This window comes from Carettochelys insculpta, chromosome 5, assembly GCF_033958435.1.
Source record: "Carettochelys insculpta isolate YL-2023 chromosome 5, ASM3395843v1, whole genome shotgun sequence".
In the NCBI taxonomy this organism is placed as follows: domain Eukaryota; kingdom Metazoa; phylum Chordata; order Testudines; family Carettochelyidae; genus Carettochelys; species Carettochelys insculpta.
The window spans coordinates 46,407,095-46,430,467 of record NC_134141.1 but is presented as its reverse complement, the minus strand read 5'-3'; the positions used below and the strand labels follow the sequence as shown (position 1 = coordinate 46,430,467).

Below are 23,373 nucleotides of genomic sequence, written 5' to 3'. Positions count from 1 at the left end.
TAAGACTACTCTGTGACTTGAAGATTTTGATTCCACTGATGTGAATGGAGCACTAACTGACCTGAGGTCGTCTCTTTCTTTATAGGGAAAAGGGGGCCTTTAGCTTCTAGGGCTAACATATCAGACTTCCAAGATCCTCTTGCAGCTGTTTGGCCTGACTGTCACAGTACCTTAAACCTGTTAGTTGCTGGGATTTGGTTTGGATCAGGCTGAGGAAACTTTTGTTCTGATTCTCTTATACTAGGCTGAATAAGATGCAGGAGGCTACATTTTTTGTTCAGCTGCACTACCTCTTCTACTGCCCACTAGCCACACTGAAACATGTACACAGAACAAGATTTACAATCTAATGTAAATAAATATGAATATAAATTTACTTCCCACTGAACTCCAAATGTGGATTGAAGTAGGGCTAAAGGGCTAAGAGACTGTGATGATGGGAATATGGGAAGTCACAAAACTAGGAGGAGACATGGGCTACATCTACACGTGAACGCTACATCGAAATAAGCTATTTCGATGAATAACGTCTACACGTCCTCCAGGGCTGGCAACGTCGACGTTCAACATCGATGTTGCGCAGCACCACATTGAAATACGCGCTGCAAGGGAACGTCTACACGCCACAATAGCACACATCGAAATAAGGGTGCCAGGCACAGCTGCAGACAGGGTCACAGGGCGGACTCAACAGCAAGCCGCTCCCTTAAAGGGCGCCTCCCAGACACAGTTGCACTAAACAACACAAGATCCACAGAGCCGACAACTGGTTGCAGACCCTGTGCATGCAGCATGGATCCCCAGCTGCAGCAGCAGCAGCCAGAAGCCCTGGGCTAAGGGCTGCTGCACACGGTGACCATAGAGCCCCGCAGGGGCTGGAGAGAGAGTCTCTCAACCCCTCAGCTGATGGCCGCCATGGCGGACCCCGCAATTTCGATGTTGTGGGACGCGCAACAACTACACGGTCCCTACTTCGACGTTGAACGTCGAAGTAGGGCGCTATTCCTATCCCCTCATGGGGTTAGCGACTTCGACGTCTCGCCGATTAACGTCGATGTTAACATCGAAATAGTGCCCAACACGTGTAGCCGTGACAGGTGCTATTTCGAAGTTAGTGCCGCTACTTCGAAGTAGCGTGCACATGTAAACACGGCTATAATGAGATAGGCATTGGAGTAAGTGACATGGAGCTTTGCTAAATGCACTTGGGACAGAATACAGGTTGAACCTCTCTCATCTGGTACCCTTGGGACCTGACCAGTACCAGAGGAAGGGAAGTCAATATTTTCTAGCACATTACCGAGACTTCTACTTCTTATTGGGCTCTAAGAAGACATTTAGGGATAATTTACAGCTAAATAACAGCATAGAACACAGAGCTAGGACTGGTGGCTGTAAACAAACTGTACGGGACTATGGGAAACCTGGCCATGCCCATAAGTGGTTGTCCAGCTAATTAAAATCATGCTATAATATGCACGCTGCCGGACGAGAGTGTTTCAGATTAGACAGGTTCAACCTGTACTTGTAGTCAAAATGACTGGCAGGTCATGGAGAAAGAATACGAAATTGGACCAGACTGAGATAGGGCAGAGAAGCAGATATAATTCACATTTACTATTAAGTAACTTGACACTTTTTATCTTTAAAAATTCCTACATACAAAAATTAAGCTAAGTTATCTGTATGGACACCATGCATCAAGTCCTCCACAACTGACTGCTCTCATAGCCCAAAGACTAAAAACCTCTCTTCCTACTTCTAGATTTGCCACAGTCTGCAATAGAAGAGGCTCACTTTAATGGGCTACAAAATGTTTTAGAGCTGGGGCCTCTGTCCTGCAGAACTTAAATTTTAATTTGATTCACAAATACAGTGGTTATTTTTAAAAAAGCCAAAATATGTTTTTAGAGCATCTTGTGTCCAAGACTGTTGGTTTTACAAAGTTACAAAATTATTCCAGGGAGAGGAGAAAAATCCAGTAGTGATGTATATATTGATATTTTGAAGTTCTCTGCTAAGCTAGCATTTCTAAGGCTTGCATGATTTTACAATATACTATGTGCTATTAAAAAAAAAAAATTCCACTGATAGGTTATCGATAAATCTCAGACACCAGAATAGTTGGAAATTTGACACTTTGTGTTTGATAATAATAAAGCAGTTATGGAAGGAAAACAAGTTAGCTTTTGTTAAAATGTAGAATACTTACCATGTGTATATGTCCACAGATCATCAAACCCACATTTTTTGTGAATGCATGGACAAGATGAACCAAAGCAGGACGTGAGTTTGGAGCGCCTGTCATAACGAGGCACTGAGGCCTAGAGTTTCAGATTTAAGAGAAGAAAAATTAGAATTCACTTATTTCCTTTGTACTGATTTAAAAACCTTAAGTAATGCACAACTCACTGCAGAATTGGGAAGATAAGCATCTTGGCATGCCTCAGCTTTACAAATGCATATTTGGAATAAGAAATGCAGATATTAAATGTGTCACAAATTGGGAACCTTTAACAATTTATCTTTTTTCCCCGGCTTGCCAACGTTCCCTCCAAAATTTTCCATCCATGTGCAGCTTTTTTCCCATCCACGGGCAGAATAAATTACGTGCACCAAGGCACATGCAAATGAGCACCGCCAGTAGAAACATCCTAGCCGTGGGCATTCTGCTAATAGACTGGGTAGCATTTGAATCTCTGCTGAGAAGCTACGCAAGCGCATAGCTTACAAGGAACACTGCTGCCTGCTTATTCTACCAAAAACTAATAGCACACTCTATTGAAATCCACTATTAAATTGAAATTATCATCACTGAAGCTTGGTGACAAGACTCTTCCCTCCCTAAATATGACGCAAACTGTCTCAGATAGTCTGTGTTCTACTTCAAATAGAAGAACCTAAACAAAAAACCTCCAACTATAAATCCAATTTTGATAGGAGATTAAATTACCTAAAATCAAAAAATTCAACCCATGGACAAACTTCTCCACTTAGAACGAATTAGCCAGCTGCATACCTAGAGAAAGGAAAACTGCCCAGGAAGGAGTACTGAAGAAGGGGTTCCAAGCATCATCATAGATCAGAAGCCAAATATGAGTTAACTGTGTAAAACTACTGGGGGGACTCACTCTTGCTATCATAGCCCAGAATGATATTTGCAAGCAACACGGGAATGTGTGCTACTCTACTTACATATCAAATGTGGCACTCCCAACTGGAAACAAACCTCCCATTGAGGCCTTATCGGCCTGTACTAAAGCAAAAGAATTATTTCTTCAAACTAAGAAGGAAATATATATCCTTTTGTCAACTGGGAGATATACTTCCTTCTTAGTTTGAAAAAATAGTCTCCCAGTTGTCATGTAACTTTCAGATTCCTCTTTATATAAAGAAAACAGTCAAGATGTCGAATATAAAAATTTAAAAAACAAGTTTAGACATTAAAGCCAAAAATTCTAGGCCAGGTTACAGGAGTGTCTAGCACGAGTAACCTGGCCTGTACTATATTTACTGGAATAACAACAGACAGGCAGCTATGTTAGTCTGTACTCCAACTAAACAAAAACAGCAAACACGTAGCACTTTAAAGACTAACAAAATGATTTACTCAGTGATGAGCTTTCGTGGGGCAGATCCACTTCATCAGACCAATCTCATACCCAATACAGACTGACATTTATAAGTACAGAGGACCAAAAAAATTGCAATAAAAATTGACAAATCAAGTACATAAGACAGAAGAAGGGAGGGTGAGAGGAGGGGAGATGTGAAAGTGTCCTGCCTGAGATAATTATGAGCATCAAATGAAGGGAAGCGGTCCTTGTAATACGTGAGGTAATTGGTGTCTCTGTTCATACCACGTGTTAATGTGTCCAATTTGAATATGAATTCCAATTCACAAATTTCTGGCTGTAATCTGTTTTTAAATTCTCTTAGTTCTAAGGGACAAATTCTCAGCTCCTTAAACAGAATGGCCCACTCCACTGAAGTGTTTACTGACCAGCTTATGTGTATTGAGATTCCTGATGTCTGCTCTGTGTCCATGTATTCTTTGGTGAAAGTTTTGTCCTGTCTGTCCAACGTACATAGTGGCAGGGCATTGTTAGCACATGGTGTCATACATAATGTTGCTCGAAGTACATGAGAATGTGCCCTTGATCTTGTAACTAACATGTTCTGTTTGTACTGGAAATGAGATTGATCTCAAAACCTAACTTTGCTGAGCACACCATTCAGTGGAAAGATTTTTCTAATTTCTAATTTTCATACATGTCCTTTGCCTTCAGCATTGAGTATATTTGTTACCTGAAGTTTTTTACATGGTCTTCCACGCCTGCAAGACGAACAGTATGTTGCAATGCATTCAGGTAAGTCAATGCTTGTGTAGAGGATCCCCAGTTCACATCTGCAGCAAGATTTATTTTAACAAATTTAAATAGTCCGTGAGTTACTTTGACTTATTAACCATTTTCTCAAATTAAAAATTGTCTGATTGTTTAGCTCCAACATCAACTGAAAATAAGGTAAGATCAAATTAAAAATCAAAGTGCATTCCCACTAAAAGTAGGCTAAACTTACCTTGGATTTAAATTAGGGAGAAAAACCACACAGTTAAACTCTACTGTAGAAGGGATAATTCTGTTATCAAAACAAATTGTCCAGGTAACTAGCTGTTTGACATTATACAGTTACATTTATAAGGTACTTAAACAGCTTCACTTCAAATAATTCTGCAGTATCTTTGTACAAATAAGTTTTGTACTATCATGATACTACAGCAAAGGAAAGTTTAGCAACTTAAATATTAGTTTAAAATCAACAGGTCAACTTTTTAACTAAATCGTGACGACGAAAACTAAAACCTATCCTTTTAGACTATTATTGTATGAGAGAAATGTAATGTTCATAGTATAATGAGCTTACTAAAATTAAAATAGTCTGGTATCCAATGTGCTCATTCATATACACCAATATTTATAACTCAAATAATAAAGAATTTAAAATTCTTATGAGGATAATGGATTAGTTGAATTTTAAGAGCTACTACATTCAGAGAATGTCACATTTAAATGAATGGTCACATATTCAAATAGGCAGAATAAGTCATCCCAACACTTCAAGGCTTCCCGATATTGCTCATTCTAAGTAGGGCCCTACCTAATTCATGGCCATGAAAAACATTTTGGTCTCCTCCGTGAAATCAGATATTGTGTTCTTTTCACCTTACACTACAGAGACTTCAAGGTGGGGCGGGGGGACAGCATTTCTGAAACTGGGGCTTAGGGGATCACAAGGGCAGTTGCAATATTGCCATGCTAACTTCTACACTGTGTTCAGAATTGGGTGGCTGGAGGGCAGCAGCTTCTAGCCAGGCACCAAGCTCTGCAGGCAGTGCCCTGCCAGCAGCAGCACAGAAGGGTGGCAATGACATACCACACACACTTACTTCTGCGCTGATGCAGGCAGTAACATGACATTCAGAGCTGGGTGCCAGGCCAGCCGCTGGCAATTTCTGGCTGCCCAACTATTAAGGCAGCTCTGCTGCTAACAGCAGCAAAGTAGTAAAGGTAGTACGCTTACTTTATAGCTCCTTTAAAACCTTGAAAAACCCTCAATCTTTTTGTTCGTCAGGACCTCTAGAGATAAACACCATGAAAGTTGAGGTTAAAATATCTGAAAATCATGAAATATCTAATGACCATGAAATTGACCAAAATGGACTGCTAATTATAAGACCTTTTTAAAAGCACTTATACCGTTGCCACATTTTAACCACTCAGACTGTACTTATACATGCCACAAGTCTGAGGTCAAGTTTTTTTTTTGGAAAATTTGAGTCAAAATAGTTTAGCTTCAGACAATTGGATTAGGGAAAAATAGGTTTTCCCCATGATAAATTGTGACTTTTTTTAAAATGAAAAACTTTAGTGTCCACATGTTTTGAAGAAGGGCTTGGAATTTGGCACAAGCTGGTTTATATTTTTCCACAATGTGCCTTTTGCTTACTCATGAAAATCTGCTTAAATTTGACCAATTAATTTTTGGGGAAAAAATTAGCTTGCACATGGTCAGAAAACACTTCTTAAAAAAGGATTTTAGCAGCTAAAATCTTCAAGATTACATTCTCTCAGAGGATGCTCAAACTTGTGTCTGTGAAGCATTCATATACCCTAGCAATTAACACAACTGCAGTGCCCATAAGGAAATAAATAATTCAGTTTTCAGAATAGGGTTTGAATAGTGTGTACTTCAACTTCTATGCCAGTTTAGGTCACATTTAGCAACAGAGCAGCGAGTCTCAAAGTTCTGTATTGGTGACCCCTTTCACACAGTAATCCTCCACGTATCCCCTATATAAAATTAAAAACACATTTTAAAGATATTTAGCATTAATATAAATGCTGAAGGAGAAGCAGCGATTGGTGATGCAGGCTTATGGCTTACGACCCCACACATGACGACCCCTGTTTGAGAACTCCTGCAATACAGCAATATATTATTTTTTCTTCAGATAACAGATAATGAAGATCAGCAGTCAACTGTAAGCTGAGTTTCTGGCTTGTAGCTAAACTATCTTCTGACCAGAAGAGCCAAGCTAACAACACTTTAAAAAAAAAAAAAAATCACCCAAGATTTTTTGAGTAGACATCCACAACTCTGTCCAGGTCTCACAATAAGATATATAAACACAGTATCACAATTTTGTAAGAGAAACTGAATGCTCAGAGTATAATGAGTGCATATGCTTTTATTGCATGTGATACTGTGTAGACCTGCAACTGAAACAATACTTTATACTTTTTTGGTGTTACCATTCATAGCTTCTATTTCTGCTATGTGATCTCTTTAAGAAGTAACAGAATAGCACAGTTTGGAGACTGGTTCTGGCAAATCAAACCAATGCTATTTACTTATGTGCTTGTATGTTGTTTAGACCAAAAAGAAAAATATGGAAATTATCATAAGTTTTCATGAAATTCTTTGTACTTCCTATTTTTTCTGAGCTCTTAGTTTTACATAGCTCAATGCTTCTAACACACCTTTTTCCAGTTTCCAGATCAGACAAAATTAAGTCTCATATTTCTTCTCATCCATAAAAGCTCTTCTGAATGGAGAAACAATTTCTATCATTCAAAAGCTTTTCATACCTTCAAGCCTAATACGTCATGATTTCTTTACTTCTAATTTTAACAAAACCCTTTAGCGCAACTAGCACTGTAGCATCTTATTCCTGTTGTGAAAATAACTTCAATCCTACTACTGTTCTTACAATGTTTTTTTGTTACTTCACTGTGACATGCCTGGTCATTTATTTATAGCTCTAGGTACAACTTACCAAGATACCATCCCTAATGCTTTATTATTCCACTCTAGGGTAACAATGGAGGATTCTCTTTCAAACACCCATTACATGACTTCACCCTTCTGGAAGGCTAAAAAAACATCTACATGGTCCGTAGAGCCAGAGTGGTCAAAACTGCTCCCAGATTCACCTGCAATTCACATACTGTTTCTTCTCACTTCTCTTTTACAGATCCTCTGGATCAGATTATATACATTCAAAAGTTAAGGTACTCAGTAAATGCATCTGAGGTTCCTTTCTCAGAAAGAAAAACTTCAAAGAAAACAGTTTCTTTTGTAACTATTCACGCAATCAAAATGGTAACTTTAAATACAAAAGCATTTGTATTAAACAAACATTTAATAAAAAGTAACTAATCAGAGTCTCAAACTTCCTCAGATTTTTTTAATTATAAAAAAAAGCCATACCAACCTGGTTTCTTGTAAGTGACATAAATATAGAGTCCAAGGACTATGACGTAAGTTAGCAACGCTGCCCACCAATTAATGACGAACATCACCACGCAACAGAGAATTGCTCCCACAAGGGAAACCCACATATTGTAGTACTTAAAAGCAGGACGCCAACCTAATCAAAGCATAAGTATTTTATAGTTAGTATTACAGAGAATGAAGAAATACATTTAAAATTCTAGCACATACTTATCCTTAAAGATCACTCAACAATTTCTTTCAATATTTCAAAAAAGCTGCATCTGTGTTACAAGGACAGGAGTAGAAATGTCCTTATGTCAAGAAGCATATGTCATTTTTTAAAAGCTGATCCTGACATTATTTCTGTGATAGATGTTCCCAACAGCCTGGTGAGTAGATGCCTATGACAAAGAGGTCCATATATCACTCAGGTTTGATTTTCACTTTGCAGTATACCTTTAAAAGATGGTACAGCATGAATCACAATGCAAATCACTGCGTAAGTTGTTAGTGGGCACCATCCTTTCAGGGCTTATTTACTCTAAGGGGAAAATCGACACTTCCGTGGGTGCACTCATCAACCATGGTACTCCTTTTTCAAGGAGTAAGGGAAGTCACTGGGAGAAACTCCTCCCATCAATCTGCTGCAGTGCTGCCAGACTGCAAATGAGACTTAAGGTAAGCCAATTCTACCTAATTCTTGTAGCTGGAGTTGTGTACCTTTGGTTGATTTTTTTCTAGCGTAGACCTGCTTAATTGAAGTGATGACGTGGAACTAACTAGTACTAATAGCAAACAACTTTTCATGTTTTCACTTATTTGGATAAGAGCAGCTCCTGAATATTCAAAGAAAAAAAGGAAGAATGTCATATGTAGAGTATAGCCAGACACATTGAGGAACTAATAGTTCCTACCAAAATAATGGAGTGTATTTAGCGTAGGAAGCATTGGATTTTTAAAAATCAGTAAAATATCAAACATTTTAATGTATACAAACTCACAAAAATATTTCTATCAATAATCACCAAAACGTATCGATGAACACTGCTTGATAAGTTAAGAGTTTGATTTAAGGATATTCACATTTTGTGTTTTTCAATGCGATGATTATTTCTGTTTTAATGATTACAAAGATTTACTTTTTTGAACCTCAGGGTCTACTGATATTAACTGTCTGATGCTTCCTGGTTTTCCGAAACTGAAAATTTGAATTAAATGTAAAAAAAAAAAAAAAAAAAACTTAAAATTTGTGATTTTGCAAAATTGAAAAGTTAGCATGAAAAAATGTTTAAAAAATAAAAACACCGATTTTCTCCATTTGCATTATGAAAGCGTAAACATCAAATTGTGCCACAAATACTAACCCTGATATGGTTAATCTGCAAATACTGCATCACCAATATGATCTACATATATGCTTCCAGAAGTTAAGAGACCCATACAGGTTGGCACATACAAAAATTAAAAATATGGCTGTTTATTTACAGATATAATTGCAGGTTCAACTATAAATAGAAATAGGATTTACACACGTGAATCGGGAATACATTAATTTTAGCCCTTTGCGTATAAGCAAAAGAACAAAAATGCATACAAGGTTGCCAAAACAGAAATGGAAAGCAACTTAATGCACCTTTACAGGTTTAGCCCCAGAAAAACAGAGTGAAGATGACATTTTAAAAGGACTCCAACCTAAGCTCACTAGGCAAAGCACTGAAATTCAAATTCCTATTTATGTTGAACAAATTCTTTTATAGGCCCGATAATAGAAGAGTATACAGCCTCATTTCTTGTGTTTAGGGTCATCAACTTTTAAGCTCTGGGACACAGGAAACACTAAGGAATTATTTTCTTGATGGGCAAGTAATTTCTATAAACAGCTCCCTTTTCATTAAGATTGCTTAAGTAAAAACAGAAGAATAAAATTCCCTGCCCAGTAGTGTTGTCACATATCTGTGGCACTCAGTGTTGATAGGGGTGGGGAGAGAAAAAGACAGTGACTCCTGGGGCAATGTTCTGTTACACAAAAGCACTGAGGGCTTTAGTTTTCTTACAGTTTCCTTGTTCACAAGGCATTGCTCTTGGCTCCAATCACCTACTGCTTAATGGGCCTGTGTGTCTGTCTCTCCTCTTCACTGCAGCCAGATGTGACCCTTTAGGCAGTACCCTTAGGCTGGGTCAACACTAGCCACAAACAATCGAACGCTTAGGTTCAATCTTCCAGGGTGCCGTTTTGCACATGTGCAAAACAGCACATTCCAGGGTCAACGTTGACCTCAGAACCCTTTGCGAGCTGCAAGGATTTAGGAATACCAATGGGAGGTGCGCTCTCGTCAGCATTCTGCAGTGAGAACAGTGACAAATAGATGGCATCACTTTTTTTGGTACGCAATGGGCATACCTAAAATCACGTAGCAGCCGTCAATACTCAAGGTAAGTGCAGACCCAGCCTCAGAGACCAAGTCCTAGTGTCTCTGCCTACTGAAATTTACTCCTTTGTAATTCAGGCTAGATGGGTCACATTCTCAGAGGTTAATGAAAGATTATGGCTACTCACAATGTAAGAAAACTCAAGCCAGTCATTTAAGCATAAAAAACAGGCCTAGTCTATACACAGGGCTCAATCTGCAGATTTTTTTGTGCAGCGACTGCACTTTACGTACTATGCACTGACTGTGTATACATAGTCAAGTATGTTTTGATTTAACATGTATCAGTACCTACATGGCTCAGACTTTGGGCAGCAATAGCAACAATTGTGCTGCTGGAACTGAGGTATAGAATGCCAGGACAAATGGACAAATCTTGGCTTTGTGTCAGCATGTAAAACAGAAAGCTGGTATCTGATCTATGCGACCCCAAGACCAAGAAAGAGCACACAGACAGATAGGTCAGTCCTGGCATCATGCAGAGCTGCAGGGGATAACTGTGGGTGGTCTACCAAGCTGAATGGAGAATGAGTGATGCACGCAAACATCCATTATTCCTCCCAAGCATAATGTGCAGTCAACTTAACACATTTTCCAAGTGGCTTATTAAGCACATATTAACTTCTCAGTAAGTATTCTTTAAACCTTTGCATCATGTGGATGTAGGTCATTCAAATGTGTACTCACTAATGTTAATGTGGACTAAATCCTCCATGTAAACAAGCCCTTATGCACCCATTTTTTGAAAATCCTGGCCTTAATCCTTGAATACTGAAGAGTTTTCAAAACAAAAGGAGGAACAAAAATTAAAGCCATATAGTCACAATTTACATAGGGCATCCAAATGCACGGATTCAAATTACCCGTTGGACGACAACAAGTGTCCTATAGGAGGGTGCACAAAATGGAGAGCAGACCTCTTTTGTGGGGGGAAGAGGGGAGGGTCAGGGCATGCAGCTCAGTCGGCTGCTGGGTCTCAGACTCACCTATCATTAAAAATGTTGAAATGTTACTGGTTTTATGTATCTGTATTCAGTTTATATGCACCGATTAATAAAGTTTTCACATTCGACATACTTATTTTCTTACACATACTACAAGGGTTTTTTTTTCATGTGAACATAACCAAAATTTCCAACAGTTTGGATTACCATTAGACGAGTTCTGCTAATTGCAGGAATGAAAACGAGCCTGACAAAGTTCACTCACCCCCATTCTATAGTTACTTAAGTGGCTAGTTGGTTGGCCTTACATAAGGGCTTGATTTGGCTTGTCTAGCAATGCTTCCAAGCTTTTGTATTAAATTTTTCAATTAGTGAGTAACGTCTATGAAAAAATACTTAGTTTCTAGAGTAGTTTTAAAATGTTAAATGCCCAAATATAAAATTCCTACCTGGAGATTTTGCAAGTGAGGCATGGAACACTGAGAAATTAATTAAGGCATATGAAGCCAAGAAGAAGTTGGAGATTATTGGAGCAATGACATTCAGTTTAGCTGTAAAAACACAAAGAGAAACAAGTAGTTAATAAGCCTGTTGTCAAACTACTTTAAAAATTCAAGGGCGAAAAATTTGTGTTTCTCACTAATGAAAGATAAAATGTGTTAGAAATCTAATTTATCTATCTACTTGTCCAATCCAATAAACCATTCTAAATAATGTCTGTTCTTCCCACAGTAGCTGAAATGATTGCAAAACACAAAGCTAAAATCTGCTTCAAAAAATCAGCCTATGCTGCCCCCAACTTCCCATCACTTTTGAATCTCCAGCCACACTCCCTTTAAGATATTTGTAAGGGCACTGCAAAAAAATCTGTTATTTCTCTCTTCCTCAGACAGTCAAGAGTTTGCCTTTCCACTGAAAAAAATAAGTTTGGTCTCAGATTTATTTTCTTCAGCGACTCATAATAAACTCAATTTAAATGCTTTCAATGTGAGTTCTAATTTTTTTGTGATTAATGCACAGACATTTGAGCAAAATATTCCCTATTTAACTTGCAGGCATGCTGATGAGTATGGAAGTTGCTTGAATTCAGATACTGTTTGATATTTGACAATATTGCTTGCTAATTCAGGTTATTTACATTTCTTTCCAGAATTAAATATTCATGGCTTAATTGTGGAAGTTTTCATTAGTCTGCAATAATGTTAGAATGTGACAGGGGAAAACACTCAGATTTAATGATGGTCTGCAGGAGCTTTAAAAGATGAAATTATATACCTCTGGGCAAATGCAGAAGCATATTTGCCTCACTTCCAATGGAATAAGGCTATTATTATGTTCTGCCCATGAGACCCTTTAATGGTGTGTGAGGTAGTTATCCTCAACTGCTGCAGAGGATGTTCCAGATCCAGCAGGAGTTTGGAGTACGACAAGTAGGCACTATGTTCTTTGCCACTAGTCTCAGTCCAACTACAAACAAACAGACAGAGGAGTGCAACCTTCACACTCCTCTGCAGAGAGAAGAAAATTCACTCCCCACCCACCTTTTGCTTCCTAAACAGAACAGTATGTGGAAAACTGTGGGGCTCTCCTTTTCCCCCAGACACATGGCAGGAGAGGCCATCACTAAACATTCTCACTAGCACAAAGAACTGAAATCAAAGATAGAGCAGTTCAAAAACATGCCACATTAGTACACTAGGACTGTTGTGGTCTAGAGGTTTCATTAGACCTACACCTCAAAACCACATGTGGCAGCAGTGATAATTTGGTCTATCCTTCCCCAACAGCCCTTCAAAAGGTATACACAAGAGGAGGAGGAAATTGAGTAACAGCAGTAGTTTTTAAAATAAAAGCTGTCCTGGAAGGGGCCAGAGGATGATACTGAGGATCTTCTATCTCCTTTCAGAGAATGTATTACCACTTGAGCCAGCTGGACCTCTGGCAGCATCAGGTGAAACCTGCACCTCAGTGATGCAGTGAACAGAAAACTTTGAAGTCCTCTCTTTGTGCAAGTTTACCATAGTTTAGTGATGTTTTATTATATGTAAGCAAACAAGACTTTCATATCATACAACTCTCAAAAGTAGACTAATGAATAAGAAGACAATGCAATAGGGCTGGTTAAGGACTAAAAAAATCTGATTAGCTAATGTCCTGGAGAACAGACACTAAACAGTTGAGTAGTAGTGTCTGAGATGAATTTGAAGTAATCTGAACTGGTTTCCAAATTCAAGCCAACACTCACATTTTTTAAAATAAAAAAACTGGGCCCCAGACTCCTTGGACCTATCCTCCAAGCATAAGACAGTACAGTGTTCTATAATACAAGAATACATTCAAAAATTTTAATCTGATTTAAACTAACTAACCAATTAATATGAATCCAAGAGCAATCAAGAATGTCAGAATATATCCTCGTAATGGTTCATTGTTCTTCCCATAGCCTTTAGCAAACATTTGAAGTCCTGGATAGATATTGTCCTTGCATAAAGCCTAGAAAAGAAAATACAAAAGTTATTGAGGTTTAATTACAAAAGGTTAACCACAGCCTGGAGCCCTGCAAACAGAGAGAGGGGGTCCCATGCTGTGGTTGATGGGTAAGTTGGGGGACAGCTCAGGAAACATGGCCCCACCCATAGTAGTCAGATATTTTGTTAACTAAAATCATGCTGTACCACAGATGTTGCCAGACCAGAGTGTGCTCAACTAGATAGGTTCAACCTGTAGTAAAAAGCGTTACAAATTACATCACCTTCTCTTCAACACTCAAGAAATTTCATCAAGATATGGAAAATATTCTCAAAACTTCTCTCTCTCTCTTTCTCTACTTCACTGTACTGCATGTGTGTCAAGCCTCTCTTCTCCCCACTTCCTTGCATGGCTTCCTGTGCCTGGAAGGTCATTTGTTTTTGTTTAAGTGTATGGTATCCTCTTATGCACCTCTAACACAGTGTTTCCCAGTTCTATTTGGCCACAGGACCCTTTTAAACTTGAAAGAATTTTGCAGAACCCCATTCCCAGGCCCCACCCCCCGCAAGTCAGCTCCCAAATCTGCCCCTCCCCCATCTCCAGGCTTTACCTGCCTCAGCCACCAAATCTGTCCACTATACCAAAGCTTTACTCCCTCTCCTGAAAACCCATCCCCCTCTCCCCAAGCTTAACCCCTCTCACACTCAACGTGCCACCCCACCCTGCCGCCTAAGGCTTAAACCCCTTAGCCCCAAATCTGCCCTCCCAACCCAAGGATTAATCCGCCTCAGCACTAAGCCAGTCCCTGGGACTAACGCATTGGTGGCACTGGCTTGGGAGCCTATGCCGCGTGGCCATGTGCACCCAACAGAAAGAAGGCTAGTATGGAGGTATTCCACTGACAGGAATGAGCCAAGCCACTCCTACCAGAGGACTGTGGCTGTTCAGGTCGTGGGGCAAATGAGGCGCTCTCTCTGTGGCTCCCTGCTCTGCCACTGCTGAAATAATGGAATTAAATTCAGTTGGTTTAATGGTCAGATTCCTCTCACTGCCCTGCTAGCCATTAAGCCAATTAAATTTAGTTCTACTCTTTCAGCAGCGGCAGGGCAGGGAGCTCCAGGGGAGTCAGCTATCGTAATGGAGTTTTCCTTCAGAACCCTTAGTTTCACTTCGTGGAAACCCATGGTTCCACAGAACACCATTTGGGAAACACTGCTCTAACATGAAGCTTTCCCACAATAACTAAAAGATAGTCACTTGTTCTGCAACTGGTATTCTTCAAGATGTATTGCTCTCATCCATTCCAAACTGGGTGTGCACTGGCACACGCCTGGATGATGGAAAGCTTTTTGCCCGAGCCAGTACCCATCGGGTCAGAACAGCACATCCTGGAGCAGTGCCAATATAGCGACCAGTATATGCACTGCCTGCCCCGCCCCTCACTCAGTTCCTTCTACTGGCTACTCCAATAGTGGAGAAGGCAAGTGAGTTTTGGAACGGACATGAGCAACACATCTCAAAAGAACACTAGTTATGGAACAGGTAACCCTCTTTTCTTCTTCGAGTGATTGCTCATGTCCATTCCAAACTAGGTGAATTACAAACAAAACGCTAAGAGCCCCAGAAGGAATGTAAGACAGCCATGCCCACTGCAGCACTCTCCCTAGCTTGTTACGTTAGTGCATAATGGGCCATAAATGTAGGAACTGAGAACGAGGTAGCCACCCTGCAGATGTCCTCGATAGGAACATGGGCTAAATATGCCACAGAAGATTCATGCACTCTAGTAGAGAGAGCCCTGATTGGGGGAGGTGGAACCCCCACCAGCTTGTGGAATTCTTTAATGCAAGTCACTCTTCAGGAGGAGATCTCCTGGGAGGCCCTTGATGCTATCTGCCACCGCCACAAACAGCTGCTGTGACTTCCTAAATGGTTTGGTCCTGTCCATATAGAAGGCTAAAGCCCTCTGAACATCCAAGGTATGTAACCTCTGTTCTCTAGGAGAGGCATGAAGTTTTGGGCAAAAAACACAGGAGAGAAGTACCATGGCTGACATGGAAAGAGGAGATCACCTTCAGTGAGTATGCCAAACTGGGTCTCAGTCTGACCTGTCCTTGTGGAACAGCATATAAAGTGAGTCCACTCTCAGTGCCCTTAACTCAGATACCCTCCTGGCCAACGTAACAGCCACTAGAAATGTTGTTTTGTAACTCAAACAGCAGGGAACAGGAGAAGAAATGGGTTCAAAGGGGGCCCCTATAAATTCTGACAACACCAGATTAAGATCCCACACAGGTAAATGGGCCTGCACTTGTGGTTTGACCCTCTCCAGGCCTTTCATAAATCTTTTAACCACTGGGTCTGAGAAAACTGAGGCTATCCTAGGGCAAAAGGCTGAGATAGTTGTCAAATGTACCTTGATAGTGGATAATTACAGGCCTTCCTGATTTAAATACCACAAGTAGTCCAAAATTACCGGTATTGACGCCTGTAATGGGGACAGCCGCCTCCGAGATACCCAAATAGAAAACCTTTTCCACTTGGCCACAGAGGCCGCCCTTATGAAAGGTTTCCTACTGTTCAACAACACCTTCCTTACAAGGCCCAAGCATGAGAGCGCCACAGCCTTTAATCATGAAGCTTCTAAGCCTGAGGTGTAGGGAGCAAAGGCCGGGGTGCAGCAGCTGCCCCTCTCCTGCATCAAGCAGGTCTAGGCATAACGGAAGTATCATTGGTTTGCGGACCAACAATTCCAGGTGGACTGAGTACCAGTGCTGCTGGGCCCACGCTGGGGCCACCAAGATAACAGATGCCTGATCTGACCAAATTTTGAGTAGGACCTTGTGGACAAGTGGAATCGGAGGGAAAGTGTATAGTAGCAGGCCTGACCAGAGAATGCTGAACGCATCTGTCCAGCATCCTGGACTCCAGTTCCAGTAAGAACAAGATGTCCTGCACTTCGCATTGGAGGTGCGCAGCAAATAGGTTCAGTTGTGGATACCCCCACTTTTGGAAAATTGAATGCACTACTTCTTGGTGCAACGACCACTCACAAAGCACCTGCTGAGATCATCTACCAGCAAGTCGTGGACTCTTGGGAGGTGACAGTCCTGCAGAAGGATCTGATGTCAAATGCAAAATTCCCAGAGCCTGAGGACCTCATGACATGGGAGAAGAACGTGCACCCCCCATTTGTTTATACAGTACATTGCTGTCATGTTCACTGTGCTCACTGACACACAACGTCTTGCTAAACTGTCCTGAAACACCTTGAATGTGAGCAGATAGCTCTGAGCTCCCGAACATTTGTGTGGAACTGCAGGTCCCCTCTGGTCCACAGAGCCCGAGTTCAACGCTCCCCAAAAGATGCCTCCCAGTCTGAAGCATCCGTTAGCACAGAGTTGTAGGGCTCTGGGGGGCTGAAGTGACCTCCTGCGCAAACCATCTGAGCATCTAGACACCAGTGCAGGGTTGACAAAATTCACAGTGGTACAGTTACCAACAAATCTGTTGCCTCTGACAGGATGGCACATGGAGGCAAGCCACAGCTGAAGACGGTGCATCCAGAGCCTGGTGTGCTGGACTACGAATGTGCATGTCACCATGTGACCCAGCCACCTCATGCAGCACCTGGCCATTGTGGTGAGGAACACAATATCATGAGTAAGAGATGCCATGGCCTGAAACATGCTGTCTGGCAGGAAGGCCCTGGCATGCACCATATCCAGGACGGCCCCCACGAAATCCACTGTGAGTGAGAACCAAAACTGACTGTCTCCTGAACAGGAAACCAAGATTGACAAACATTTGGCAGATCAGCTGCACCTACTGGAACACTTGGTCCTGCGAGCAGCCCTTGTCCAACCAATTATCCAGGTATGGGAACAGTTGGACCCTGTGCCTGTGTAGGAAGGCTGCCATCATCACCATGCATTTGGTAAAGACACCCAGGGCAGAGAGCAGACCAAAACAGATGGACAGTGAACTAATAATGGCCCCCCATTCACCACAAACCATAGAAACCTCCTGTGGGGAGGATAAATTGTTATGTGAAAATATGAGTCTTGTAAATTGAGTGTGGCAAACCAATCCATCTGTTCCAGCATTGGAATGGTGAGATCCAAGGAAGATCGTAAGATCAAAATTTTTTTTTTTTTTTTTTTTTTTTTTAAAAACACAAATTTGTTCAGATGTTGGTAGTCCAGTATGGGCCTTTTGACTTTGGAATTATCGGGAATAAAATCCCTGCCCCTGAAACTGGTGGGGGATCTCCTCTATAGCCCCCTGTTGAAGGAGAGATTGTATCTCTTGCCTGAGCAGACTTTCACGAGAGAGGTCCCTGAAGAGGAATGGGGAAGAGGTGTGGCGGGGGGACAGTCCAAAGAAAACTGGATGGCATATTCCCTGTCTACCATGCATAGGACCCATCAGTCTGAAGTTATGTTATGTTGCACCAAGCAGAGTAGAAAGGGGGTAGGCAGAAGGAGAATAAAGGGGCATGCTGGAACTACAATAGAAATTGGTGTGCCACTCCCAACTGCACCATCAAAATGCTTTCAAAACAAAAAAGCAGTCCAGTAACACTTTAAAGATTAACAAAGTAACTTATTAGGTAGTGAGCTTTTGTGGGAAGCAGGTCTACCCCACAAAAGCTCACAGCCTAATAAATTATTCCGTTAGTCTTTAAAGCACTACTGGACTGCGTCTGAAGAAGTGGGTCTGTCCCACGAAAGCTCATGGCCTAATAAATTATTTTATTAGTCTTTAAAGTGCTACTGGACTGCTATAGACTAACATGGCTGTCTCTGTTACCATCAAAATGCTTGTTTCTGCCCTGTGGGGGGTTTTGATGACCCTCTCCTTGGGCTGTTGACCAGTCCATCTTCTGACTGTGCGGATCCTCCTCCTACTAGTATTCCTGTGTTGTTGCGGAAACTGTCTAGCAGGAGACTGATGGGTAAAGTGCCTGCATTGGGTCAAAGGAGTGTGAAAGCTCAAAGAGCATAAAGTGGCCCTCGAATCTTTCAGGCTGGGAAGCCTTTTATTGGTCTTTTCCGAAAACCTGAGAAGGATTAGATATCCATTACAGAGCCTGTCTCATCTCTAACCTCTTCCACCTGGATACCCAGACCTTGGGCCACATGGCATAATAATTGTTGAAAAGCCCTGCTCTCCTCCAGAACTGAGGACGCCAAAGACCCTGCCATCGCCTCATCTGGGGAAGAGGAAAAGAAAATGCCCACCATACCATTTTGTAAGGGTAAAACTGGCAGGCCCAAGTCCCCCACTTGAGGTCCAGATACCGCCTGTGGTACCTGTGAGACAGTGCCTGATGCCAATGGTAAAACACTTGGCACAGGGGCAGACTGCACCAAGGTCACATCTAGAAACGGGACCTGGCTTGGCACCTGGGGCAACAGTGCAGGCAATAGCTATGCAATAACTATGCCGGGGCCCTGGAATTGATGAAGGCGGTGCCCATAATGATGAGACAGTGTCTCCCCACCCCCCATTGCCAACAATACTGAGATCAGTGATGCCACAGGCATGGATGAGGAAGCCTCCAACCTGCAGGGCGGATCCTGCAGCTGTTCCGGTGGAGGCAAGCCCAGTGACACTGATAGCACCGAGCATGGACCTGGCAGGCTCCCAGCACCCTAGACAGGAGTCCTACGGCCTGCCCCTGCATTCATGAAACACCCAAAGGGCCCAAAAAGGCCACTGCGTTGCTCTCTGTACAGCCAGCGGGCACCTGTCATCATCCAAGTATTGGCTCGAGTGCCCACGATGGCTACTGTAGGAAGTCCACGTGCTCCCACTCCACGCCGCACTGGAGTGATAGGAGTCTGATTCCAACGGCGACGCCGATGTAGAAGACTGTGTTGGTGCCAGAGATCCTGGTGCCTGCACTGACCCCTGCTGGACTGGCGCCTGTGCCACTGCTGCTGAATAAGGTGTGCGAAATAGAGCTGTCATCGGTGCTCTAGGCTGTTAAAACCGCTCTGGCACCAGAAAAGACAGTTATGATGTCAAAAGAGAAGGGACCTGCATGACAGCCTAGGTTGGCATCAGCACCATGGGAAGCACCTCACACACAGGCGTACTTTGCTCCGGTGGTGATGGGCCCAGCACCGTGATCTGTAGTAAGCCCTACACCACACTAAATGCCTCTGGTGTTGAAGGCCGTCCGGGGAACACGGACTCCTGCCTCATGCCAGTGTTGACGTACACACCCCATGCTCTAAGTCAATGGTGTAGTGGAGCAGACGCCTTAGGAATATCCCTGCCCCCAAAAGGGGATCAGACCCCATCATGCCTCTTTTTCTTCCAAGTTACCAGGGACTGGCTCTCATGGCACTTTGGAGCACTAGGTGCCTGTGCATGTCGCTGACCTCAACAACAGCGCTGGTGCGCTCTGTAATGATGGAGGCTGCACTACAAAAGTCCCCACTGGTGACACGTCCGGTTGCATGGGCACCTCCACGAGCAGGACTTTAAGTCGCTGTGCTCTGTCTTTCAGACTCCTGCATTTAAAAGTTTGCAAATGGAGCAATGATCTCCAAGATGCCCCTCACCCACACAGCTCAGGCAAGTCTGATGTGCACCACTTTTGGGCATCCACAGTAGTTTTTAAAAACATGGAGAGAGAGGCATCCCCAGTGCCAAGAGAGGAAGAAACTCCTTCCTCGGCTTTCATAACAATAGATCAGTAACTACTAAACACTATGAGCTATTTACAACTAACTACAAACTATTTACGTTATAAACAAAGGCTACCAGCTAATAACTAGAGAGAGAGAGCGCGCGCGAGCGCTCCAGGAACCCACAGCATGGTGAGAAGGAACTGATGGGCAGGGGTAGGACAGTACATATATTGGTTGCCATATCAGTACCACTCCAGGTGCGCCACTCTGACTCAATGGCTACTGGCTAGGGCAAAAAGCTTTACAACAACCAGTCATGGGCCAGTGCACTCCCAGTTTGGAGCACACAGGAGCAATCTCGAAGAAGAAACTGCAGTTATTCAACGAACATGCACAGAGATAGATGGAGCATTATCTAACTATGAAAAGCAGCGCCCTTCATTACATAGCTCAATGCCACAAATGAGGGCGGAAAATGTGTACCAAAACAGGACCTTTTAGCTACAGCAATTAAGTATCAAGTAGCTATTTCACAGTCTTATTGAGTGTTTGGTATGAAAGTTCCCTGGGAAAAATGATTTACTGACCACAAAGTTACCCTATTTTTAAGCATTCTGAATTGAAACCAACTGCAGAGCATAAACTTCGAAAAGGAACCACCAGTAGATTTGGAGGATATGCCATTACTAATAGCATTAAAAATTAATGTAGTGGTCACTAAAAGGCATCAAACCATCAGCTTCTCTATGCACAGAAAAGGCACAGCAGAGAATGGAATAAACTATTCCATATTGCCAAGCAACATTTCTTTAGTTCGATCCTAGAGAACCCACACAAACAAGCAACAACCTATAAACCAATTCAAGCCATGGCCTCAATACAAGGACTGCCAGGAATATTGCCACCTTAAACAGTAAACTAAATACAAGCATAACTTTTTAACACAGTTATCACTTTTTACTGCAGAGTATGCAACTCTGGTCTGAAATCTTTGGCAGACTAAAGCTTTCCAATTTGTCTTTAAAATTTAAAACTTTATAAAGCCTTTATGCAGAGATGGAAGAGGTTATGTAGGATCAGCTGAAGCACCACAAATTTGCATAAGATCTCACTGTAGCAATATTTTTCCCTTTTTTAAATTCCAAATCAAACCACATTAATATCTTTGGTTGCAACCATATAACAGTTTACCTTGCTTTTCAAAACACACAGATGTGAAATCACTAGAAGAGGCAGGATTTCTATGGCTCAACTGGCCTGTCATGAAGGCCAGAGGTGGTATTCAGTACAGGAAGATCCCCTTCTTTATCCAGGATTCCAGATTTAGATTAAATACAATTATTGAATCCACTCATTCAGGAAAACTTGGCTGAGCCTCTTTGGTTTAGGCCTGGAGTCAGTTTGGTGAAAACACTACAGAATCTCATCTCTATAGGCTATATATAAGGTAAGTAAAGGACCTTATATCAATACAGCATATTTGAAATTTACACCTACCTTGTTCCACTTGAAACATTGGAACCATTGCTGTCTGTTTTCAATTAGAACAACTGAGAATCAATGGGCATATCTCTGGCAAAATAAGCCAGAACACCATATACAAAGCTCACTATTCCCAATATTTCAGTTTAAAGTGGTTTCATGTTCTTTTGTTATGGAACATTACATATGCTTACCTGAAAAATCTTAGGTGCACTCACTAAAGATGCCAATGCAGAAGAAAGGGTGGCTGAAAAGATGCCAGCAGAAATCAGTGGTGCAAATCCTGATACCATACTCATTACCTGAAAGGAGGACATAAGCATTTTTAAATGTTCTTAACAGAATGGACTGAAAAAAATATGCCTCTAAATAAAACAATTACTTAAATAAAAATTAACTAGAATTCTGTAGACAAATGTTTCAGTTCAACATCATTAGAACAGCATTCACTCAACACTGTCTACCAAATTTTCTTTTACTTCTACAATTCTTGGATCTTTTCAAATACCTTGAATGGTAAATGGTAAGGATAATGGTTCAGGACAATAAATGGTGGCTTTTTTTTAAATCCTTCTTGAATTTTCTCAAGTCACACATACAGTTTCTTAGAGCAGACGGCTAGCCCTTTTTCTGTTCTGTTAATCCAAGTCTAAACTCTGCATCTAGAGAATCTGGTGGGCCAAATTTAGCTGCAAAAATTTGCAAACAAATACAGCACAACTACCAATTTTAAGTGTATCAAAAAGTTTCATAAATGGGCTTAGGAAAATTCATTTTCCTGTAACATAAAAGCAATAAATCAAATCAAAAGAGAATGCAGGCTGAACAGAAGTATTTTGGTTGTTTTGACAAAATTCAGTATTTACAAAGTGTAGCTTAAGGCACAGTAATTTCTTGCAAACAGATCCCATTTCTGATACTTAAAATGCAAAAGAAGAGGCAGTGACATTGCTAAAAGCTCTCCCTAATATCAGTCTCAGATTTTAGACTTTCAAAGCTTGTTGGCCTCCTGGAGACTGAAGCTCTTAAAAAAAAAAAAAAAAACACCAATCTATATGGAAGCTGTTTCCATTGCCTCTTCTTCATGGAAATTATCCCGTCCTTCTCAGGAGGCTTACCTCTGATCCTTCCCCCCACCCCACCAGCTTCTTGAAGCTTCTGTGGTTTGTGGAAGGATACCTGCCCCTTTGACACAACAGCATTTTCCTCCAAAGGCTAGAGGATCAGACATTTTGCAAGCACAGAAGAGACACTAAAAAGCAAGGAAGGGCCAAGATGCTATATGTGAACGAAATCAAGTTGTCATAGTAGCTAAGTTTTATGAAACTAGTGTTGCCAACATAGTTTTTCAAAAATGCAGGACAGACATGATAGAGGGGAAGTTGGGCCAAATGTGCGTGGTGTTGCAACACCATGTGCCATCATAACACAGAGGAGACCTATGAGGTCAGTGATTGAAATAATGAGAAGTGATTTAGGATGAGGGAAGCAATTTTTAAAATGAATTATAAATTAATTTATAATACAGGTCTGTTAGCAACCCTATGTAGCAAGCAATTAGGCACAAAAGTCTCCCCCACACGCATCCCCACTCATATGAGAGGCCAACAGAAAAAGTCAAAAATT

At 41.5% G+C, this 23,373-nt stretch overlaps 1 protein-coding gene across 2 annotated transcripts in view; it reads right to left on the bottom strand.

Moving 5' to 3' along the window:
- The window catches only part of SLC12A2 (solute carrier family 12 member 2), a 114,406-nt gene that overhangs the window by 28,863 nt on the left and 62,170 nt on the right, over nucleotides 1-23,373 (bottom strand). For both annotated transcript variants that reach the window (XM_074995038.1, XM_074995039.1), the window contains exons 11-16: nucleotides 21,942-22,049; nucleotides 13,522-13,645; nucleotides 11,602-11,703; nucleotides 7,778-7,933; nucleotides 4,309-4,408; nucleotides 2,213-2,324 (exon numbers count right to left, since the gene is read on the bottom strand). In XM_074995038.1, coding sequence (XP_074851139.1) covers nucleotides 2,213-2,324; nucleotides 4,309-4,408; nucleotides 7,778-7,933; nucleotides 11,602-11,703; nucleotides 13,522-13,645; nucleotides 21,942-22,049 — 702 coding nt within the window. The remainder of the gene's footprint in view (nucleotides 1-2,212; nucleotides 2,325-4,308; nucleotides 4,409-7,777; nucleotides 7,934-11,601; nucleotides 11,704-13,521; nucleotides 13,646-21,941; nucleotides 22,050-23,373) is intronic.